This window comes from Nicotiana sylvestris, chromosome 4, assembly GCF_000393655.2.
Source record: "Nicotiana sylvestris chromosome 4, ASM39365v2, whole genome shotgun sequence".
Taxonomy (NCBI): domain Eukaryota; kingdom Viridiplantae; phylum Streptophyta; class Magnoliopsida; order Solanales; family Solanaceae; genus Nicotiana; species Nicotiana sylvestris.
The window spans coordinates 171,219,508-171,241,477 of NC_091060.1; the positions used below are offsets into that span (position 1 = coordinate 171,219,508).

General features: G+C 36.6%; 2 protein-coding genes across 3 annotated transcripts; both read left to right on the forward strand.

Moving 5' to 3' along the window:
* The first annotated feature begins 10,021 nt into the window (after nucleotides 1-10,021).
* LOC104218803 (probable GTP-binding protein OBGC2) lies at nucleotides 10,022-17,796 on the forward strand. 2 transcript variants are annotated; one of them, XM_009769387.2, is made up of 10 exons: nucleotides 10,022-10,191; nucleotides 10,760-11,235; nucleotides 11,466-11,557; nucleotides 11,833-11,916; nucleotides 12,356-12,433; nucleotides 13,905-14,105; nucleotides 14,232-14,339; nucleotides 15,358-15,432; nucleotides 15,589-15,809; nucleotides 17,322-17,796. In XM_009769387.2, the coding sequence occupies exons 1-10, from the start codon at nucleotides 10,073-10,075 to the stop codon at nucleotides 17,383-17,385; spliced, it is 1,518 nt and encodes a 505-aa protein (XP_009767689.1). In that variant the 5' UTR covers nucleotides 10,022-10,072; the 3' UTR covers nucleotides 17,386-17,796. The 2 variants fall into 2 exon arrangements, with proteins under 2 accessions (XP_009767689.1, XP_070028464.1); XM_070172363.1 differs by having other exon boundaries at nucleotides 12,356-12,421.
* Nucleotides 17,797-20,042: 2,246 nt separating this feature from the next.
* Nucleotides 20,043-20,792, forward strand: LOC104218802 (dehydration-responsive element-binding protein 2D-like). Its single transcript, XM_009769385.2, has one exon. It carries the CDS (start codon nucleotides 20,043-20,045, stop codon nucleotides 20,790-20,792), a length of 750 nt encoding a protein of 249 aa, XP_009767687.1.
* The last annotated feature ends 1,178 nt before the right edge of the window (nucleotides 20,793-21,970 follow it).

Consider the following 21,970-nt stretch of genomic DNA (forward strand, 5'->3'; position numbering starts at 1 on the left):
ATGCATGCTATAGATGTGGAGGAAAAGGGCACTGGTCACGTACTTGTCGTACGCCAAAGCACCTGGTTGAGCTTTATCAAGCCTCCCTGAAGAAGACAGAGAAAAATGCTGAAGCAAATTTTATTTCTGAAGATAATTTAGACTTCATGCATTTGGATGTAGCTGATTACTTTGCACTCCCAGAAGGAGAAACAAGTCATGTAATCGGTAGTGAATCTGTAGAAATGTAAATATTTTAATTTTTGTTGTTTGTAATAGATAGTATGGTTATGTAATTGTTGTACATAAATAAAAGTTATGCTTTGATAATGATGTTTACTATAATATATTTTATTTATGTTATTTTGAAGAATATGGATAACCCTCAAATTATGTTTGGATCAAAGACAAATCATGAAGATATTTGTGTTATTGATAGTGGAACAACTCATGCCATATTCAACGATCAGAAATACTTTTCTTATTTGCATAAGGAAAAAGCAAATGTTTCAACAATTTCTGGTAATATAAGTTTGATTGAAGGCTCCGGAAGAGCCATAATATTTCTGTCTAAGGGAACAAAACTTATTATAGACAATGCATTGTTCTCCTCCAAGTCCCGAAGAAACTTGTTGAGTTTTATAGATATCCGCCGAAATGGGTATCATGTTGAGACAATAGATGAAATGAACAGGGAATATCTTTGTATTACAAAGAATATTTCTGGCCAGAAATGCATTGTAGAAAAGTTACCAACTTTATCTTCTGGCTTATACTATTCAAAAATTAGTACAATTGAAGCACACTCTATCGTAAACCAGAAGTTTACGGATTCAAATACTTTTGTGCTTTGGCATGGCCGTTTGGGCCATCCCGGATCAATAATGATGAGACGAATTACTGAAAATTCGAGTGGGCATCCATTAAAGAACTTGAAGATTCTTACAAATGACGAATTTTCTTGTGATGCTTGTTATCAAGGAAAAATGATCACTAGACCATCACCAATGAAGGTTGGTATTGAATCCCCTGCCTTTTTAGAGCGTATACATGGGGATATATGTGGACCTATTCACCCACCAAGTGGGTTGTTTAGATATTTTATGGTCCTAATAGATGCATCTAAAGATGGTCTCATGTGTGCCTACTATCATCTCGCAACCTGGCGTTTGCAAAGCTATTAGCCCAAATAATTCGATTAAGGGCACAATTCCCAGATTATCCTATAAAGGCTATTCGCCTTGATAATGCTGGAGAATTCTCATCTCAAGCTTTTGATGATTATTGTCTATCCGTTGGGATAAAAGTTGAACATCCTGTAGCTTATGTTCATACTCAAAATGTCCTTGCAGAGTCATTTATTAAACGCCTGCAATTGATAGCAAGACCACTACTTATGAAAACAAAATTGCCCACTACTGCTTGGGGCCATGCTATCTTGCATGAAGCATCACTTATCCGTCTCAGACCGACACATTATAATAAATATTCTCCGTCACAATTAGTTTTTGGTCATGAACCAAATATTACCCATCTACGAATTTTCGGATGTGCTGTATATGTGCCAGTAGCACCACCACAACGTAGTAAGATGGGACCACAAAGAAGGATAGGAATATATGTTGGGTTTGAATCACCCTCTATTATTCGCTATCTTGAACCATTGACAGGAGATTTATTTACTGCTCGATTTGCAGATTGTCGGTTTGATGAAACAAATTTTCCACAATTAGGGGGAGAGAAAAAGGAAATCAAAAGAGAAATTGTGTGGAAAATTTCATCATTATCTCACTTTGATCCCCGTACCCCTATATGTAATCAGGAGGTCCAGAAGATCATCCATTTACAGAATATAGCAAATCAAATGCCAGACGCATTTACTGATTTGAAAAGGATAACTAAGTCACATATCCCAGCAGAGAATGTGCCTATCCGAATTGATGTCCCAGTAGAACCATCTACTAGCATGAGAGCTAGTGAACCTAAAGCACGCCTGAAGCGAGGTAGGCCTTTGGGTTCTAAGGATCGAAATCCTCGAAAAAGAAAATCGACAAATGATCAAAACGATACTATGAAGGGATCTCCTGAAGAGACCCAAAATCTGATTAGTTTTGATATTCCTGAAGAAATCAATGAACTCGAAGCTCATGTGAGTGAGGAACTTCTAATAAGTTCGATCGGTGATGGGATTAATTTAAATCGATCTGAAATAGTGGTGGATAATATTTTTGCATATAATGTTGCACTTAATATTATGCAAGATAGTGAGGATCTTGAACCTCGATCTGTCGAAGAATGTCGACAAAGATCTGATTGGCCAAAATGGCAAGAGGCAATTCAATCGGAATTGAAGTCACTTGCTAAAAGAGAGGTCTTTGGACCAGTAGTCCAAACACCTGCTGGTATAAAACCAGTTGGTCATAAATGGGTTTTTGTGCGAAAAAGGAATGATAAAAATGAAGTTGAAAGATACAAAGCTCGCCTTGTTGCACAAGGATTCTCACAACGACCTGGAGTCGATTTTGATGAAACATATTCACCTGTTATGGATGCCATAACATTTCGATATCTCATCAGTTTAGCACTACATGAAAAGCTTGAAATACATCTAATGGATGTAGTTACAGCTTATCTGTACGGTTCACTTGATAATGAAATTTATATGAAAATTCCTGAAGGATTTAAAATGCCTGAAGCAAAATCTCAGGAAATGTATTCAATCAGATTACAAAGATCTTTGTACGGTTTAAAGCAATCTGGGCGCATGTGGTATAATCGCCTTAGTGAATATTTGCTGAAAGAAGGTTACATAAATGATGTTATTTGTCCATGTATTTTTATAAAGAAAATGACATCAGAATTTGTTATACTTGTTGTTTATGTTGATGACATAAATCTTGTTGGAACTCCAGAAGAGCTCCAAAAGGCAATTGAATATCTTAAGAAAGAATTTGAGATGAAAGATCTTGGAAAGACAAAACTTTGTCTTGGTCTGCAAATTGAACATTTAGTATAAGGGATCTTTATCCATTAATCTGCCTATATAAAAAGGGTCTTAAAACGCTTTTACATGGACAAAGCGCACCCATTGAGTACACCAATGGTTGTTCGATCACTTGAAGTGAATAAGGATTTGTTCCGACCTCCAGAAGAGGACGAGGAACTCCTTGGTCCCGAAGTACCCTATCTCAGTGCAATTGGTGCACTAATGTATCTTGCTAATGCTACAAGGCCTGACATAGCATTTTCTGTTAATTTACTAGCAAGATATAGTTCTTCTCCTACACGGAGACATTGGAACGGGATTAAGCATATATTGCGATATTTAAAGGGAACTCTTGATATGGGTTTGTTTTATGCTAACAAAGATAGTGCAGACCTTGTTGGTTATGCAGATGCAGGTTATTTATCTGATCCCCATAAAGCTCGATCTCAAACCGGCTACGTATTTACATATGGAGGTACTATCATATCATGGCGCTCCACAAAGCAATCTATTGTTGCTACTTCTTCAAATCACGCTGAGATAATAGCTATTCATGAAGCAAGTAGGGAATGCGTATGGTTGAGATCAATAATTCATTTTATTCGAGAAAAATGTGGTTTGGAATGTGAGAAAAGACCCACAATTTTATACGAAGACAATGCTGCATGCATAGCCCAATTGAAGGGAGGATTTATAAAAGGAGATAGAACGAAGCACATTTCACCAAAATTATTCTACACACACGATCTTCAGAAAAGTGGTGACATTGATGTGCAACAAATCCGTTCAAGTGATAATCCAGCAGATTTATTCACTAAATCTTTGCCAACTTCAACTTTTGAGAAGATGGTATACAAGATTGGAATGCGGAGACTCAAATATTTGAAACAAGGTTTTCATCAGGGGGAGTAAAATACGCGATGCACTCTTTTTCCCTTACTAAGGTTTTTTCCCATGGGGTTTTCCTTATAAGGTTTTTAATGAGGCACCTAGCAATGCGTCTTACTAAATATGTGTACTCTTTTTCCTTCACTGGAATTTTTTCCCACGTGGTTTTTCCTAGTAAGGTTTTAATGAGACACATTATCTTTTAATGAACATCCAAGGAGGAATGTTATAAATATATTATATTACGGATGTTCATTTAGTACTCCGTTGTAAATAAGCTTCCTGAAGAAGCTTATCCATATGGGACTCCACCGTAAATATGTTTATCTATTTAGTACTCTATTGGAAATAAGCTTCCTGAATAAGCTTATCACTTTGGTACCCAGTTATGGATAAACATTACCCCCGGTAGAAGATTATCCATACCGGGTATAATAAGCTTATCCTTTCAGTACCCAGTTATGGATAAACATTACCCCGGTAGAAGATTATCAATATCAGGTATAATAAACTTATCCTTTCAGTACTCCATTATGGATAAACATTGCTCTCAGTAGAAGATTATCCATATCTGGTATAGTAGCAGCTTACACAACATCTTCCTTTCTTCTTTAAATAGAAGAGATTTCAGTTCCTTATGTACATCAGTTTGAATTCGAATAATATAACATTTTCTCTCTATACTTGTCTTTACTTTACAGTCTTTATTTTATAACACGTTATCAGCACGAGACTCTGACATCTCGAGCAAATACTTTGAAAGTATTAGAGGTAAGAACTTTCTTTTCCTAAATAATGTCAAATCTTTCTAAACTTGAATTTGTAGCCCTGGATATATCGGGCAAAAGCTACATGTCTTGGGTGCTTGATGCTGAAATTCATCTTGATGCGATGGGTCTGGCAGACACCATCAAGGATAAAAATCAGGCATCAAACCAAGACCGTGCCAAAGCAATGATATTCCTACGCCATCACCTTGATGAGGGCCTGAAAATGGAATATCTCACTATTAAAGATCCAGTCATACTGTGGAATAATTTGAAAGATAGATATGACCACCTGAAGATGGTCGTTCTTCCACAGGCACGTTATGATTGGACTCATCTAAGGCTACAAGATTTTAAATCTATCAGTGAGTATAATTCTGCTATGTTCAGAATTATTTCCCAATTGAAATTATGTGGTGATAATATTACTGATCATGATATGTTGGAGAAAACTTTCACCACTTTTCATGCCTCGAATATGCTCCTGCAGCAGCAATATCGAGAGATGGGATTTAAAAAGTATTCTGAACTTATCTCACATCTTCTTATAGCAGAGCAACATAATGGGCTATTAATGAAAAATCATGAAAGCCGACCTATTGGTTCTTGTCCATTCCCTGAAGTGAATGAGACGAACTTCCACCAAGCTAAACGTGGAAGAGGTCGTGGCCCCAGTCGTGGTCATGGCCGTGGTCGGGGAAGAAACCCCAATCATGGTAATAATAATGCACCAAAGAAGCCTCCTCACCACCAGCAGTGGAAAAGGAAGGAACAAAAGCATGAAGCGGTGCAAGCGCCAAATGCAGAAAATGCATGCTATAGATGTGGAGGAAAAGGGCACTGGTCACGTACTTGTCGTACGCCAAAGCACCTGGTTGAGCTTTATCAAGCCTCCCTGAAGAAGACAGAGAAAAATGCTGAAGCAAATTTTATTTCTGAAGATAATTTAGACTTCATGCATTTGGATGTAGCTGATTACTTTGCACTCCCAGAAGGAGAAACAAGTCATGTAATCGGTAGTGAATCTGTAGAAATGTAAATATTTTAATTTTTGTTGTTTGTAATAGATAGTATGGTTATGTAATTGTTGTACATAAATAAAAGTTATGCTTTGATAATGATGTTTACTATAATATATTTTATTTATGTTATTTTGAAGAATATGGATAACCCTCAAATTATGTTTGGATCAAAGACAAATCATGAAGATATTTGTGTTATTGATAGTGGAACAACTCATGCCATATTCAACGATCAGAAATACTTTTCTTATTTGCATAAGGAAAAAGCAAATGTTTCAACAATTTCTGGTAATATAAGTTTGATTGAAGGCTCCGGAAGAGCCATAATATTTCTGTCTAAGGGAACAAAACTTATTATAGACAATGCATTGTTCTCCTCCAAGTCCCGAAGAAACTTGTTGAGTTTTATAGATATCCGCCGAAATGGGTATCATGTTGAGACAATAGATGAAATGAACAGGGAATATCTTTGTATTACAAAGAATATTTCTGGCCAGAAATGCATTGTAGAAAAGTTACCAACTTTATCTTCTGGCTTATACTATTCAAAAATTAGTACAATTGAAGCACACTCTATCATAAACCAGAAGTTTACGGATTCTAATACTTTTGTGCTTTGGCATGGCCGTTTGAGCCATCCCGGATCAATAATGATGAGACGAATTACTGAAAATTCGAGTGGGCATCCATTAAAGATCTTGAAGATTCTTACAAATGACGAATTTTCTTGTGATGCTTGTTATCAAGGAAAAATGATCACTAGACTATCACCAATGAAGGTTGATATTGAATCCCCTGCCTTTTTAGAGAGTATACATGGGGATATATGTGGACCTATTCACCCACCAAGTGGATTGTTTAGATATTTTATGGTGCTAATAGATGCATCTAAAGATGGTCTCATGTGTGCCTACTATCATCTCGCAACCTGGCATTTGCAAAGCTATTAGCCCAAATGGTGGCCCATGCAAGTCACAATTCCCAGATTATCCTATAAAGGCTATTCCCCTTGATAATGCTGGAGAATTCTCGTTTCAAGCTTTTGATAATTATTGTCTATCCGTTGGGATAAAAGTTGAACAACCTGTAGCTTATGTTCATACTCAAAATGGCCTTGCAGAGTCATTTATTAAATGTCTACAATTGATAGCATGACCACTACTTATGAAAACAAAATTGCCCACTACTGCTTGAGGCCATGCTATCTTGCATGCAGCATCACTTATCTGTCTCAGACCGACACATTATAATAAATATTCTCCGTCACAATTAATTTTTGGTCATGAACCAAATATTACCCATCTACGAATTTTTGGATGTGCTGTATATATGCCAGTAGCACCACCACAACGTAGTAAGATGGGACCACAAAGAAGGATAGGAATATATGTTGGGTTTGAATCACCCTCTATTATTCACTATCTTGAACCATTGACAGGAGATTTATTTACTGCTCGATTTGCAGATTGTCGGTTTGATGAAACAAATTTTTCACAATTAGGGGGAGAGAAAAAGGAAATCAAAAGAGAAATTGTGTGGAAAATTTCATCATTATCTCACTTTGATCCCCGTAACCCTATATGTAATCAGGAGGTCCAGAAGATCATCCATTTACAGAATATAGCAAATCAAATGCTAGACGCATTTACTGATTTGAAAAGGATAACTAAGTCACATATCCCAGCAGAGAATGTGCCTATCCGAATTGATGTCCCAGTAGGACCATCTACTAGCATGAGAGCTAGTGAACCTAAAGCACGCCTGAAGCGTGGTAGGCCTTTGGGTTCTAAGGATCGAAATCCTCGAAAAAGAAAATCGACAAATGATCAAAACGATACTATGAAGGGATCTCCTGAAGAGACCCAAAATCTGATTAGTTCTGAGATTCCTGAAGAAATCAATGAACCCGAAGCTCATGTGAGTGAGGAACTTTTAATAAGTTCGATCGGTGATGGGATTAATTTAAATCGATCTGAAATAGTGGTGGATAATATTTTTGCATATAATGTTGCACTTAATATTATGCAAGATAGTGAGGATCTTGAACCTCGATCTGTCGAAGAATGTCGACAAAGATCTGATTGGCCAAAATGGCAAGAGGCAATTCAATCGGAATTGAAGTCACTTGCTAAAAGAGAGGTCTTTGGACCAGTAGTCCAAACACCTGCTGGTATAAAACCAGTTGGTCATAAATGGGTTTTTGTGCGAAAAAGGAATGATAAAAATGAAGTTGAAAGATACAAAGCTCGCCTTGTTGCACAAGGATTCTCACAACGACCTGGAGTCGATTTTGATGAAACATATTCACCTGTTATGGATGCCATAACATTTCGATATCTCATCAGTTTAGCACTACATGAAAAGCTTGAAATACATCTAATGGATGTAGTTACAGCTTATCTGTACGGTTCACTTGATAATGAAATTTATATGAAAATTCCTGAAGGATTTAAAATGCCTGAAGCAAAATCTCAGGAAATGTATTCAATCAGATTACAAAGATCTTTGTACGGTTTAAAGCAATCTGGGCGCATGTGGTATAATCGCCTTAGTGAATATTTGCTGAAAGAAGGTTACATAAATGATGTTATTTGTCCATGTATTTTTATAAAGAAAATGACATCAGAATTTGTTATACTTGTTGTTTATGTTGATGACATAAATCTTGTTGGAACTCCAGAAGAGCTCCAAAAGGCAATTGAATATCTTAAGAAAGAATTTGAGATGAAAGATCTTGGAAAGACAAAACTTTGTCTTGGTCTGCAAATTGAACATTTAGCAGACGGGATCTTTATCCATCAATCTGCCTATACAGAAAGGGTCTTAAAACGCTTTTACATGGACAAAGCGCACCCATTGAGTACACCAATGGTTGTTCGATCACTTGAAGTGAATAAGGATTTGTTCCGACCTCCAGAAGAGGACGAGGAATTCCTTGGTCCCGAAGTACCCTATCTCAGTACAATTGGTGCACTAATGTATCTTGCTAATGCTACAAGGCTTGACATAGCATTTTCTGTTAATTTACTAGCAAGATATAGTTCTTCTCCTACACGGAGACATTGGAACGGGATTAAGCATATATTGCGATATTTAAAGGGAACTCTATGGGTTTGTTTTATGCTAACAAAGATAGTGCAGACCTTGTTGGTTATGCAAATGCCGGTTATTTATCTGATCCCCATAAAGCTCGATCTCAAACCGGCTACGTATTTACATATGGAGGTACTGTCATATCATGGCGCTCCACAAAGCAATCTATTGTTGCTACTTCTTCAAATCACGCTGAGATAATAGCTATTCATGAAGCAAGTAGGGAATGCGTATGGTTGAGATCAATAATTCATTTTATTCAAGAAAAATGTGGTTTGGAATGTGAGAAAAGACCCACAATTTTATACGAAGACAATGCTGCATGCATAGCCCAATTGAAGGGAGGATTTATAAAAGGAGATAGAACGAAGCACATTTCACCAAAATTATTCTACACACACGATCTTCAGAAAAGTGGTGACATTGATGTGCAACAAATCCGTTCAAGTGATAATCCAGCAGATTTATTCACTAAATCTTTGCCAACTTCAACTTTTGAGAAGATGGTATACAAGATTGGAATGCGGAGACTCAAATATTTGAAACAAGGTTTTCATCAGGGGGAGTAAAATACGCGATGCACTCTTTTTCCCTTACTAAGGTTTTTTCCCATGGGGTTTTCCTTATAAGGTTTTTAATGAGGCACCTAGCAATGCGTCTTACTAAATATGTGTACTCTTTTTCCTTCACTGGGATTTTTTCCCACGTGGTTTTTCCTAGTAAGGTTTTAATGAGGCACATTATCTTTTAATGAACATCCAAGGGGGAGTGTTATAAATATATTATATTATGGATGTTCATTTAGTACTCCGTTGTAAATAAGCTTCCTGAAGAAGCTTATCCATATGGGACTCCACCGTAAATATGTTTATCTATTTAGTACTCTATTGGAAATAAGCTTCCTGAAGAAGCTTATCACTTCGGTACCCGGTTATGGATAAACATTACCCTAGGTAGAAGATTATCCATACCGGGTATAATAAGCTTATCCATTCAGTACTCCGTTATGGATAAACATTGCTCTCAGTAGAAGATTATCCATATCTGGTATAGTAGCAGCTTACACAGCAGCTTGCAGTAGCATTACTCTTAGTAGAAGATTATCCATATCTGGTATAATAGTAGCTTACACAACAACTTTTTTTCTTCTATAAATAGAAGAGATTTCACTTACTTATGTACATCATTTTGAATTCGAATAATATAACATTTTTCTCTATCCTTGTCTTTACTTTACGGTTTTATTTTATAACATAAGTCACCAAAATAAAAAGCGGAAGTTAATCCTCTTTCTTCCATCCTCTAAATTCTGGCGCCCAACCCATTTTACCACTACTATGGCGTCTATGCTCTCTCACTCTTCTTCTTCTTCCTTTCTGAACCGTAACTTTACCACTGATTTATCGCTCTCCTTTTCTGCTACCTTCTCCCCTCCTTTGCCACAATTCCAAAAAAGGTACCACTTTTAGCTTTATCTTCGAATATTCCACATTTGATAATTTTGATTTTAAAAAAAAGTGTAATATAAATGTTGCTTATTTAAAAGACTAAGACTTGGGCAGTGTAATCTTTTTCTTTCGTTTGTACTAAGTTAACAATTTATGCTTCAATTCTGTTAACATATGAGAATAATTTTACAGCTTTTATCTTTTGTAAAATTTAAGGATTTGCAGCTTTTGTATTCTTGGTGTAAGCGTGTAACTTCAAGCTGAATCATGATGTAAATAATACCTTTGAGAATTTTTAGAATTCCCTCCATATTTAAAAGGAAGCTTTAGTTCTTTTTTTACTGTACATATTAGCACCTTCTTTGTGCAACTGAATGAAATACTTGTCAAAAAAATAAAATTATGCTGAGATATGAATATTCTGTTTGACTATTGGCGATTATGGATTGACCATTTCATTGATTTGGTTGTTTCTGTCATTTGTTTTGGTTAGCTTGTGTTCTGATACTTTATTGTACATTTTTTTTGTGTTCTTGTTGGCTGTTGCTATAATGTATAATGGTCCTTTTTCTACAGTGCTTCTCGAAAATGGAACAGTAATGAAAATTATAGAAGCTATACTGTAAAGTGTGCACTTGCAAAAGCCAGAACACCTCCTTCGCCCACTTCTGATGCATTCATAAGAGAACCCCACAAATATTTCGATGAGGTGGTTATCACAGTTCGTGCTGGAGATGGAGGGCATGGTGCCGTTCTTAGTATGCCCAACATTAAGGCTCCATCTAAGTCACAAGGAAAATTTGACAGAGAAAAGACTAAGAGGAAACCCTCTTATAAAAGGGACTTTGATGGCTCATTAATCCTTCCAATGGGGGGACATGGTGGCGACGTTGTCATTTATGCAGATGAGGGCAAAGATACACTGTTAGAGTTTCATAACAAGAGCAAGCACAAGGCGAAGCGTGGGGGAAATGTTGATGCCATGGGTGTGTTAACATCTTACTTGCAAAACGGACTTGCTGCCCCAACATTGCGAATTCCTGTTCCACTAGGTTTGTTCTCTCTCTGGTTCTCTAGTGTAATGGCTCTAGCTTGCATGGGAAACTCCAGCGACAATTAAACTTATGGATGGTTACCCTGAGATTATGCGCCGGGATCTTCTGTTTTCTCTACTTAGACACAACATTTGAAGCTGTTTAAGAATGGTGATTTTTGTATTTTGAAAGGCATATAGCAGTGTGATGCCAACTGTTTTCATCTCATGCTTTTCCATATCTGCCAGGTACTGTTGTCAAACATAAAAGAGGAAAGTTTTTGGCAGATCTAGCTAATCCAGGTGATGAAGTTCTTGTTGCAAGGGGAGGACAAGGAGGGGTGAGAAATCATTGGGTCTTAAATATAATTACCATGCTTGGAATTTCATGCTTCTACCTATCTTTTTAAGTAGTCAGTATCTTACTTCTACACTGTCCGCAACCAAATATAGGAAAAAGAAAAAAAAAAGAAAAGAAAAAAGGAGCGAATTATTTCACTTTTTCTCGGATGTGCTCTTTGGTGCTTCAAGTATTTCATTGCGAGTAATAGATACTGTATCACTTATTTGGAACCGCATGCCTGATCTTTAATTCTGTACTACGTGATTGTGGCAGATTAGCTTGTTGGAAGTTCCAGAGCACAAAAAGAAACAAATGACGACTTTAACCACAAATATGATGAGAGATGACAGCGATAAGGTTTGTATAAGCCTAATCTTTAAGAGACATCTGAATTTGATATAATCCTTTCTTCGTGTCTGAACCTTATGATGCATGATGAGGAGCTTAGGGAAAATTAATTTGATGAACTCAGCTGATACTAGCTTTCTAGTGTTAGTTTCATGTAATCCGCTAGGGGAATCCTGTAGACTGTCATGCTATATGCTATGCTGCTGCTACTGGCAGCTTACTGCACTTAGTGTCAGTTTTGCTCGCAAAAGGTCTCCTTTCAAGTGACTGTATCTGGATGAGCTAACATGTTAAACTTGCTTGGTGAACAGAAAGAAGTGGGCTGAGAACCCAGTATGGATCTTGGTAGTAGTTTTTGTACTTAATACGCTTTAGCTTTCTTAAGCAAATAGCAGCCTTCCTGCATGTTCGCAGTTGGCATGTATTGATTTGTCTCACTTTCTCGCAGGTTTTAGCTATTGGCCAGCCTGGAGAGGAAGTTAGCCTGCAGTTGATACTGAGAGTTGTTGCTGATGTGGGTCTTGTTGTGAGTATCATTATTAAAATTGAAACTTTTTGTGATTTGCAGATATGTGCATAAGCTTTATTAGCATTCTGATATCCTTGATTCACTTGACATGTACTAATATATGCTGATATACTCTGATGCAGATTCAAATTGATATTTCATTTCAACCATTTGCACATTTAGCTAGGTCGTTTAGTCAATTAGTCTGCAAAATCGTTCTTCACATTGTAAAATGAAATTATGTACCTTCTGAATGTTGTATGGCAGAATTTGAACTGTTGTCAATCAAATTTGGCTTCTTTGTTGTAAGGAAGGGATTTTATGTTTGTGGCATATCTTTTAGAAACTTTTAAATACTTATTGAGAGCACCTAAGGTTGTAGCCCAGCTATCGATGAAGTGGAATGAAAACTATAAAAGGCCATGGTTCAAATCCCAGCACAGGTAGAAAATGCTAAATGATATCCGGTACCTATTCTGGTGGGAGGTAGCAGGTACCCAACGGCATAGTCGAGGTCCCGCAAGTTAGCTCGGACACCCATCACTATCGAAAAGAAATCTTGAGTAAAAAAGAGAGTAATTCTAGAACCTTTATCCCCTTTAATCAATTTAAGCATCGTTATTGCTATTTGTGAACCTATATTCATGGATAGTGAAATGATTTCTGAAACGGAGGCTATAAGAAAAACACCCATTTTGCGTTTTAGCTCTTACCCGTTTGACCTTCTTCATTTCTTCAATACACGTGTCTGTTTTACTTAAGTGCGAGGATGGCATGATGCTAGTTTTTTCGGCGTCTTTTTAGCTTTTAGATCCCCAACAACATGTAATATGTGGATTATGAAAGAAAGCCTTGGCGCAATGGTAAAAGTTGCCGCCGTATGACCGGGAGATCATGGGTTCAAGCGGTAGAAACAGCCTCTTGCAGAAATGCAAAGCAAGGCTGCATTCACAAGACCCAATGTGGTCTGGCTCTTTCCTAGATTAGTGCATAGCGGGAGCTTAGTGTACCGAGCTACCCTTTTATGTAATATGTGGATTATAATGATCGATCGTAGAATTTGTCTGTAGTGATAGATCTAGATGCTATAACCTGATTAGTTCATCACATTAAATGATCACGTACAGATGCAATTCTGTTTATTATTCTTCAGTTATCTTTAGGCTCTTTTAGTTTTATTTTGAGAATGGTAAAATTTTATAACATAAGCACACAGTTTGTTCCAAAATACACGCAAATCAGTTCCTTTAAATCATTGTAGGAAGCTGAGAAAGTCTAACATCCTATTAACATCATCTAGTCTACACCAAAAAGCCAAAAAGATATACATCTATATTTCAATGTATGTATACTTTCATATTTGCTTTCATAACATCGTTGATTCCTTTCCTTCCAAATCTCCCACCATGTGCAAGAAGGAATGGTCTCCCAGATTCTTCTTTCTCCTTCCGATGCCCTTCTTTGACTTTGCTCTTTCAATTTTCCTCAGGGACTTCCAAATGCTGGAAAATCGACCCTATTGGCTGCCATTACACATGCAAAGCCCGATATTGCTGATTATCCATTCACAACGTTGATGCCAAACCTTGGACGTCTTGATGGCGACCCAAGTTTAGGGGCAGACAAATATTCATCTGAAGCAACTCTAGCGGACCTGCCTGGTCTCATAGAAGGTGCACATTTGGGGAAGGTACTTGTACCATATTCAGTAGTCACTTTAATAATTTGAGGTCTCAAACCTTGTGGTTTTCTCTTTTACTTATTTTGCTCTCAAAAATGAAATTTAGCTATGCATGTTGTCCTAATTATCTTTCAGGGTCTAGGGCGTAATTTCTTGAGGCACTTGAGGAGAACAAGATTATTGGTCCATGTTGTTGATGCAGCTTCAGAGGACCCAGTCAGCGATTACAGAACTGTGAAGGAAGTAAGTCTAACTCCGATCACTGAACATATTTTTTTGCTCGAGATAGTTATATTATAACACCTTAATTGCTTCTTAACAGAAGAAATGAGTCTGGAATCACACAGTTGTAAGGTTCATCTTCATTGACCCGGTTTGGTCTGACAAGAAAATAATAACTTTTAAGGATCTCTTAATTTGACGGCTAAAGCAACTCTTGATTACTATTGTAGTATCATGGCTTATGAAGATCATAGGTGGGACGATTGAAAGATCAACTTACCTAATGCACAACTTTTTCGTACTTATTTCCTTAGAATTATTTCACCATGCAAGTTCCTTCATCTTCATTTTTGGATTGCAACATGATTTTTGTTAATCATTTTGGATTGGTTATGCGCTAAGGTGGACAAGGAATAAAGTCTGTGGAAATTACGTGTTACATGAATTCATATGTCCATCTTGGTATTGGTTACCGAGCTGCTATTTTATCTGTTTTTCCAACTAAGAAACATTTTACATTGCACGTGTAATAACCTTTTTCTTTGTTAAATTCCCTTTTTTACAGACAGATGCATATTAGCCTTACAAACGAGAAACATGATCCATGTGATGTGTTTGTTTTACTGGGTAATATTTAATGCCTCATCATAGAGAGATCCAATTTTTATGTTCTCTAACTCATGTCATTTCATTAATGTCTTGCCTAATTGCTTTGGGCTTAGCACTTGAGTAGTTTTAACCTTGGTCTGTTTACAACACCATAAGTTGCTTGTATCACGTGATCATTTTGTACTTTGCCTAGTTGTTATACTATAATTTTGCTGGAGAAATAGTTGTTTCAAAGCTACTTCTGCTGTAGCAAACATTGCTTACTATGCTAATCCAGTCTCTCTGTTTTATGGTTAACACTCCAAATGCCGGAGGTTTTTTTTTTGGAGGGGGGTGGTTCACCTTTCTGAATTAGTCGTCTGACCTATCTATACCCTGGTGTCTTCTTTCTTTAACATTCTGCTGAGGAAAATGACCTCTGATTTTGCAGGAACTGCGCATGTACAATCCTGAGTACCTTGACAGACCGTACCTTGTGGTGCTAAACAAGATTGACAAACCTGAGGTATGCGGCTCTTATCATCTCTGTTCTGCTAATCTGCTGTCAGGTTCCTTCTGAACAACTTGCTTTTTCACCTGCAAAAATGTTGTATCTTAATATGCATCTAGTTGAGGATCATCAAGTTGGTTACATATGAAGGATATGATTATGCTTTGACAGGCAGTAGACAGGCTTCCTACCTTGACTGAAGAAATATGGAGAATTGGGTGTGAAAGAATATCTTCCGAGCCCGACGCAAGCTCTGGAACTGTGGCTGAATCCTTTTCTGTTGACGGGAGCCAAAACAGTGAGATTTCTTCTGGGTTATCTGCTAAGGATCAGAAGGTTAAAGAACTTGAAGAGTATCCACGCCCTCTTGCTGTTGTGGGTGTTAGTGTACTGTAAGTTACTCTATTATCTCTCCTCTTCCAGGTTTACCGTACTCGATGACCTCAATGTTACAGTATTTCTATACAGCAGGCTTTCCTTGAGTAACAAATTATTTCAGTCAACTTCTATGCTGCATCTGTGAATTGCAATAGGTGGTATTGTTTCTCGTGATGTATGTTAAGCTGTTTTTAAGCGCCTTTTAGTCAGTAGGGGTTTTCAGAAATTCAAGCCTCAAAGATCATACATGCTCAGTATGATTTTTAGGCGGTGTGACTGGTGTCTTTTCTACTTGAGTTTTAACTTTAAAGGAAAGTTCGTAGAGAACTCACCTAAACCCGTCCACCAAATTTTGAGGTTTTCCTGTTTAAATGTATGAAGTAGTCTTTACAAACATATCCTAGTAAGAATTGTCTTTTCTGTTGATAAAGATCCTTGTAAAGAGTCCATATGATAACTTTAGTTTTCCTGTTTATTTTTACGAAGTAGTTTTTCTTACTAAGAGTTAAAATCTAGCATAGCAACCCGTTTGGAAACTGTTAAAGCTATTCTCAAAGTCCCTCATGTTTTTCCTTGAAATTTTATGAGAAAATACGTATTAGGAATATTACATCTAGAAACACAGATTTGTGCTGCTTATTTCTGGTGTTTCTTCTTAACACAGAGAAATATGTTTTTGATATGCCCTGTGGCTTTTCTCAATCCTGGTTGAGACGTGAATAAATGGTCTTCATGTTGCTAATTGAAAGATATTCTTTTTAGTTTTTACATTTGCAAAGGAAGAAAAAGAATTTCTGCAGTTCCTTAAAAGAGCTTGGTAGCTCAGTTGTCAAAGCTAGTAACACATAAAGAATTCATGGAGTAATGGTAAAGCTTTCGCTTCTTTCCTATTACTTATAAACCCCTTGCATAATATATAACTAGGAAGTGTATGAATCTTATATGCCTTACTATTAAACCCCTGGAATAAGGCGTAACTAGAAATTTAGACATGCGTGTGTGACTTTTGGCCGGTAAAATAAGTTTCTTCCTCCAAATTATTTGTCAGGCACTTAATTCCAAGATGTATCTGATGTTGCTGTCATAGGATATGTATTTAGGAAGACACTAATATGTCCCTCCAGTTTGAAACTTTAAATATCCCTACATACCTTTCTATGTTTAAGAGAAGTCTTGATTGTCCAAATATTATGTCAGGTTCATTATTTCCATTTATATGGTTGATGCTGTTATATATGTAATTATGTCATGTCACAACCAAGATTTCAGGAATTAAGCTACTCCATAACACAGAAGAAAAAGAAGGAAAAAGGAAAAAAAGACACTTCATTGTTACTTATATTTTATTTTGTGCTCATCACATGTACTTTGCATATTTTATGGATCCCATATTTGATAAATAAATTATGTTATTCTCCAAGATATAAGAACGGCGCTGGTTTCAGCCAAACCTCTTCAGCCTATATATAGTTATATGTTACTTTGGGTGGCAAATGGTGAAAGTTCTCTTATGTCGTTGCTTGTAGAAAAGGGATTAAAGTCAATGAGATGTTGAAGGAGATACGGACGGCGCTTCGCAAATCCCTATGATGCAGCCTTTGCTACTGTCAAAATATTTTGTCAGCATTGATGAAGTTTTAAACCGTTAAAATGATTGGCTGCCTTGACATATCATATGCTGTTGTTGCCTGGGATTTGGATGCATTAAGGACTATAGAGGCAAAGTTTGTCAGCCTACTCTTCAAGTTATCAAAGATTATATTACTTTACGTCCATACTGCAGTCTTTGGGATCTGTACCTCGGCCATCTCATGCTGGAAATTAGCGGTTCTGTGTGTGTGAATATTCTTGAGATCCACCTTGATCCTTGCCGCTCATTTGTTCAGTTTAATATTCAAACACCTCCAGCTCCTTAGGCAAGAAGTTGTCTGCTATGATATTTTTTCTCTAGTGTATTAAACAAAAGAAGGTACGTAAAATAAACGCATAGTTTGTGTTTTATATTCTCTCGCTACTAATGAAAGTGTATGTATGCATCTTTCATATTGTAAAATTAGGCGTATGAAAAGCCTCAAATTCAGGGAAAATTTTTGCATGATGTCACCTATTTTATATGCAAGAACATAACACATTACGTCTCAACTATTTAGTTTGGTCTCAGTTAATTGATGCCAAACTTTGTTTGGGATTGAAGCGTAAATGATCAGGACATGATGTGGTAAATTTCATTTTCTTTTCTCAAAAAGGAGAAAAGAAACTTATTTTATAGCTTGTGCTGTCGTGGGCATGACGCGTTAAACTTTTTATTATATTTAAATGACGCGTTACACAAGTCACATTTTTGTTTTTCCCTCTTTGGATGATCTTTATAGCCATTTAAGGCCCCCTTTTGTGAATAGTGTTTACATGCATTCTCTTACACGACGTGAATCCAAATTAGTTGTTCTAACTATTTTATATGCAAGAGCATAACACATTTATGTCTCAAAAATATAATTTGATGAAAGTTTGGTCTCAGTTAATTTATGCCAACTTTGTTAGGGATTGAAACGTAACTGATCAGAACATGATGCGTAGCTGTCGTAGGCATGACGCCTAAAACTTTTTTTTAAATGACACGCTACGCGAGCCATTTTTTTTGTCTTTTCTCTCTTCGGATGATCTTTATAGCCATTTAAGGCTCCTTTCTTGAATAGTGTTCACATCCATTGTTCTTACACGATGCGAATCCGAATTAATCGGTGAATATGAATACTTTATCAGATAGTATAAAGAGGGTTTTCCTAGTATGACTAGTGGCCAATCTCATACTACTCCATTTTCCACGATTCACACAGTGCTGTTATTTTGCTTATGGGGGGTTCTCTTTTATATTGGGAAGAGGAGCCTACCCCCCCCCCCCCCAAAACTTGCTAGTCCCTAGGGGTGGGGGGTGGACAGTAGTACGAGATTTTGTACTTAGCGACAGGAAGGTTCCGACAGGAGGACATATTTTCCTCGGACTCATAAGACTCGTGTGAATGAAAAGAAACTCTTTGGAAAACTGCATTTACTATACCCACAGACGTGAGTTTGTTAATTGTTCAAATCTATCTAATCTTCTCTATTTGGCTTATTCATTAGTTTTCCTCTTATGAATACCACAAATGAATCTAGACTAACTTCCAATTCTACACAACTGTTATCCATCACACTTTAAACAGCCACGTATATTAAAGCTACATCTTCTTAATTGTCTATATCTCCTCTGCTATGTTTTTGGAGTGATTCCGTACTTATCCACACTCAATTTTTTCCCGGGACTGACGTAAGGATTTACTTCATCCTATTTTTTAATTTGGTTTTCTACATGCCAGTTTCAAAACAAGGAAAAAAACTCACTTTTTCCAAAAAAACATGACAGTACATTTTTATAAACTCGCGCTCTATGCAGGGTCCGGGAAAGGACCGGACTACAAGGGTCTATTGTACGAAACAGTGGCGAAGCTAGGAATTTCGTTGATGGTGTTTAAACTTGAAATAAGTAAAAAAAATCCCCGATAAAGTGTGTTCAATATATGTTTTATACACCATTAAAATCTAATATTTCGCCTATATATAATGTAATTTTTCGACGAAGTGTGGTCAATTAATTCCACCCTTAGGGCTATGTACCTTCGCCCATAGTACACAACCTTATCCTGCCTTTCTGCAAGAGCTGTTTCCCTGAACTTCTTATTTTTACAACTACAAAAATGTCATGGCATGTCTAATACCATAAATTCTAATAGTAGTAATATTTTTGGTATGCAGCAAATTTTTTTTTTTTCCCTTTCTTATACTCTGTGTTCACTTAAACACAGTCTACTCATACACTCTTAATATGAAACGCAGGTTGAAATGGGAAAACTTTAAAAGGAAAAAGAATAATAAGAAGAAAACCTAAAACAGCATTCTGAGGTGTAACACTCTTGTCTTCGACACCTTTGCTTCAGAACAAAAAAACGCACAAGCATTTGTATTAACTAGAGACACAAAACATGATCTTCTTAAAAAAAAAAATATACAAACATGATCAAAAGTTTCACTTGACAAGTATCAACAAGCTAACCATGTAAACAGACACGTATCTTATACCAGTTTCCTCCATTAAAGCACAACCCATTTTCACCTTTCCTCAACTATAAATACTCTCATCTAAAACCAATCTCCATCTACACAAAAACTCATTTCTCTTCTGAAAAACTCAGTCCTCATTTTACCCAACAATGTCATCAACTTATTCTGTTGAAAGAAAAACCAAAAAAATAACTCAAGCTACTTCAAGAAAAGGCTGTATGAGAGGTAAAGGTGGCCCTGAAAATGCTAGCTGCACTTATAAAGGTGTGCGCCAGCGTACTTGGGGTAAATGGGTCGCGGAAATCCGCGAGCCCAATCGCGGAGCCCGCTTGTGGCTCGGCACTTTTGAGAATTCTTATGACGCGGCCGTGGCATACGATGCCGCGGCCCGTAAACTCTACGGAGCCGATGCGAAACTCAACTTACCTCATCTCTACAACAAACAGGCCCAGGCCCAATCCCAGGCCCAGAATTCTAGGCCCAATACCATGGGCCTAGACAATGCTGGAGGCCCAGTTTCAGCTCCTCCCACATGCAATCCAGCTGCTGTTTACAATGTGGCATCACCCTCAACTTGGAGTATGGGAAATGATCACACATCTTTCTATTTCAACAATGACTTTGGTAACAACAGTTTTTCTACTGCGGATCAAACTTCATTTCAGTTTCTGGACATTAATCAAACAGCTGAAGAGTTTGATGAAAACAATATTAATCAGAATGAAGGAATTGGTGGAGAAATGTGGAGAGATTTGAATATGAATTTGCCAGAAATTGATGATTCTTCAATATGGGAGGAAGCAAAAGCATCAACTTCATTTCAAGAAGCAGTGAGTGATCCAGGAATATATGCATGCAACTTGGATGATGGGATTAATTATCCTCCATGGTGTGGTTAATTAATTACTTAATTATTATTTTGTTGTTGTTTAATTAGCTCTTTTTATATGGTAAAGAAAGAAAAAACATGCATGCATGTAAACTTGTAAAGGTATAATTAGCATGTATAGAGCTAATGTGTACTCTGGTGTGTTGATAGAGTATATGGACTGCAAAATGTTCAGTTATTGTATTAAACAAAATTAACAAAAAAATAAATAAAAAATATAGCTCTATAAGAGTCTATAAACTTAGTAGTTTGCCATTATATCTTTTTCTTCATCCTTTTGCTCAAGTATGTGCTAATTAAGCACATTTTTTCATAAAATATTAATCTTAAAAAAACCTTTATGAAAGTATTAACATCCACAAAGCTAATATGTGGAATGTTATTACCAAATATATATATGTGTGTTACGTCTATGTTGAAAAACAAATTGATATGTGCTTAGTTACTTGATATTTTTTTTAAGTCTAACTTTTGGTTGAGATTAAAAGTCTAGAATATTGACATGCATGCACTAGCTAGCTGTGTTTTATAAAAGCCTCCATGTCAGAATGACACTATTTAAGGTTTTGACTGTTTCTTTTTCTCTTTCTCTTTTCCTTTTTTCTTCTTCTTATGGGGTGGGTTCGGGAACATATGAATAATCACATTGATTATTTACGTACTATGCAGTAAAGGTACTACTTAGTTACGTAAAAATGGTATAAATATCGAGACTAATGCAAATCGCTTCTTATTTGTTATGTAATTTATACAATTTGTTTCCTATTTTAGATTCAGCCACAACAACCATCACCGCCATTTCCTTCTCCAAAGTCGCCTATTACTAGCACCTCCTCCTCATTTTTATTCTTCAGATTCGTCCGTCACCACATCATCTTTATTCTTCTTGATATCCGACCGCCAACATTAGTACATCCTCCTCATTCACTACTAAAAACAAGACAAAAATCGACCGATGTTGGTCGATAATTAGTAAAAATCGATAAAAACCGATCGATTTCGGTCGGTCAATTAAATTCCATAATCGATCAAAAAATAATCGATCAAAAAAATATAACCGACCGACTTTGGCCGATCAATTAAATTCCATAATCGACCAAAAAAATATAACCGACCGACTTGGCCGATTTTTTAAAATTATATAATTAAAAATGCACCATTTGAAAATTAAACCGGGATTTATATCGT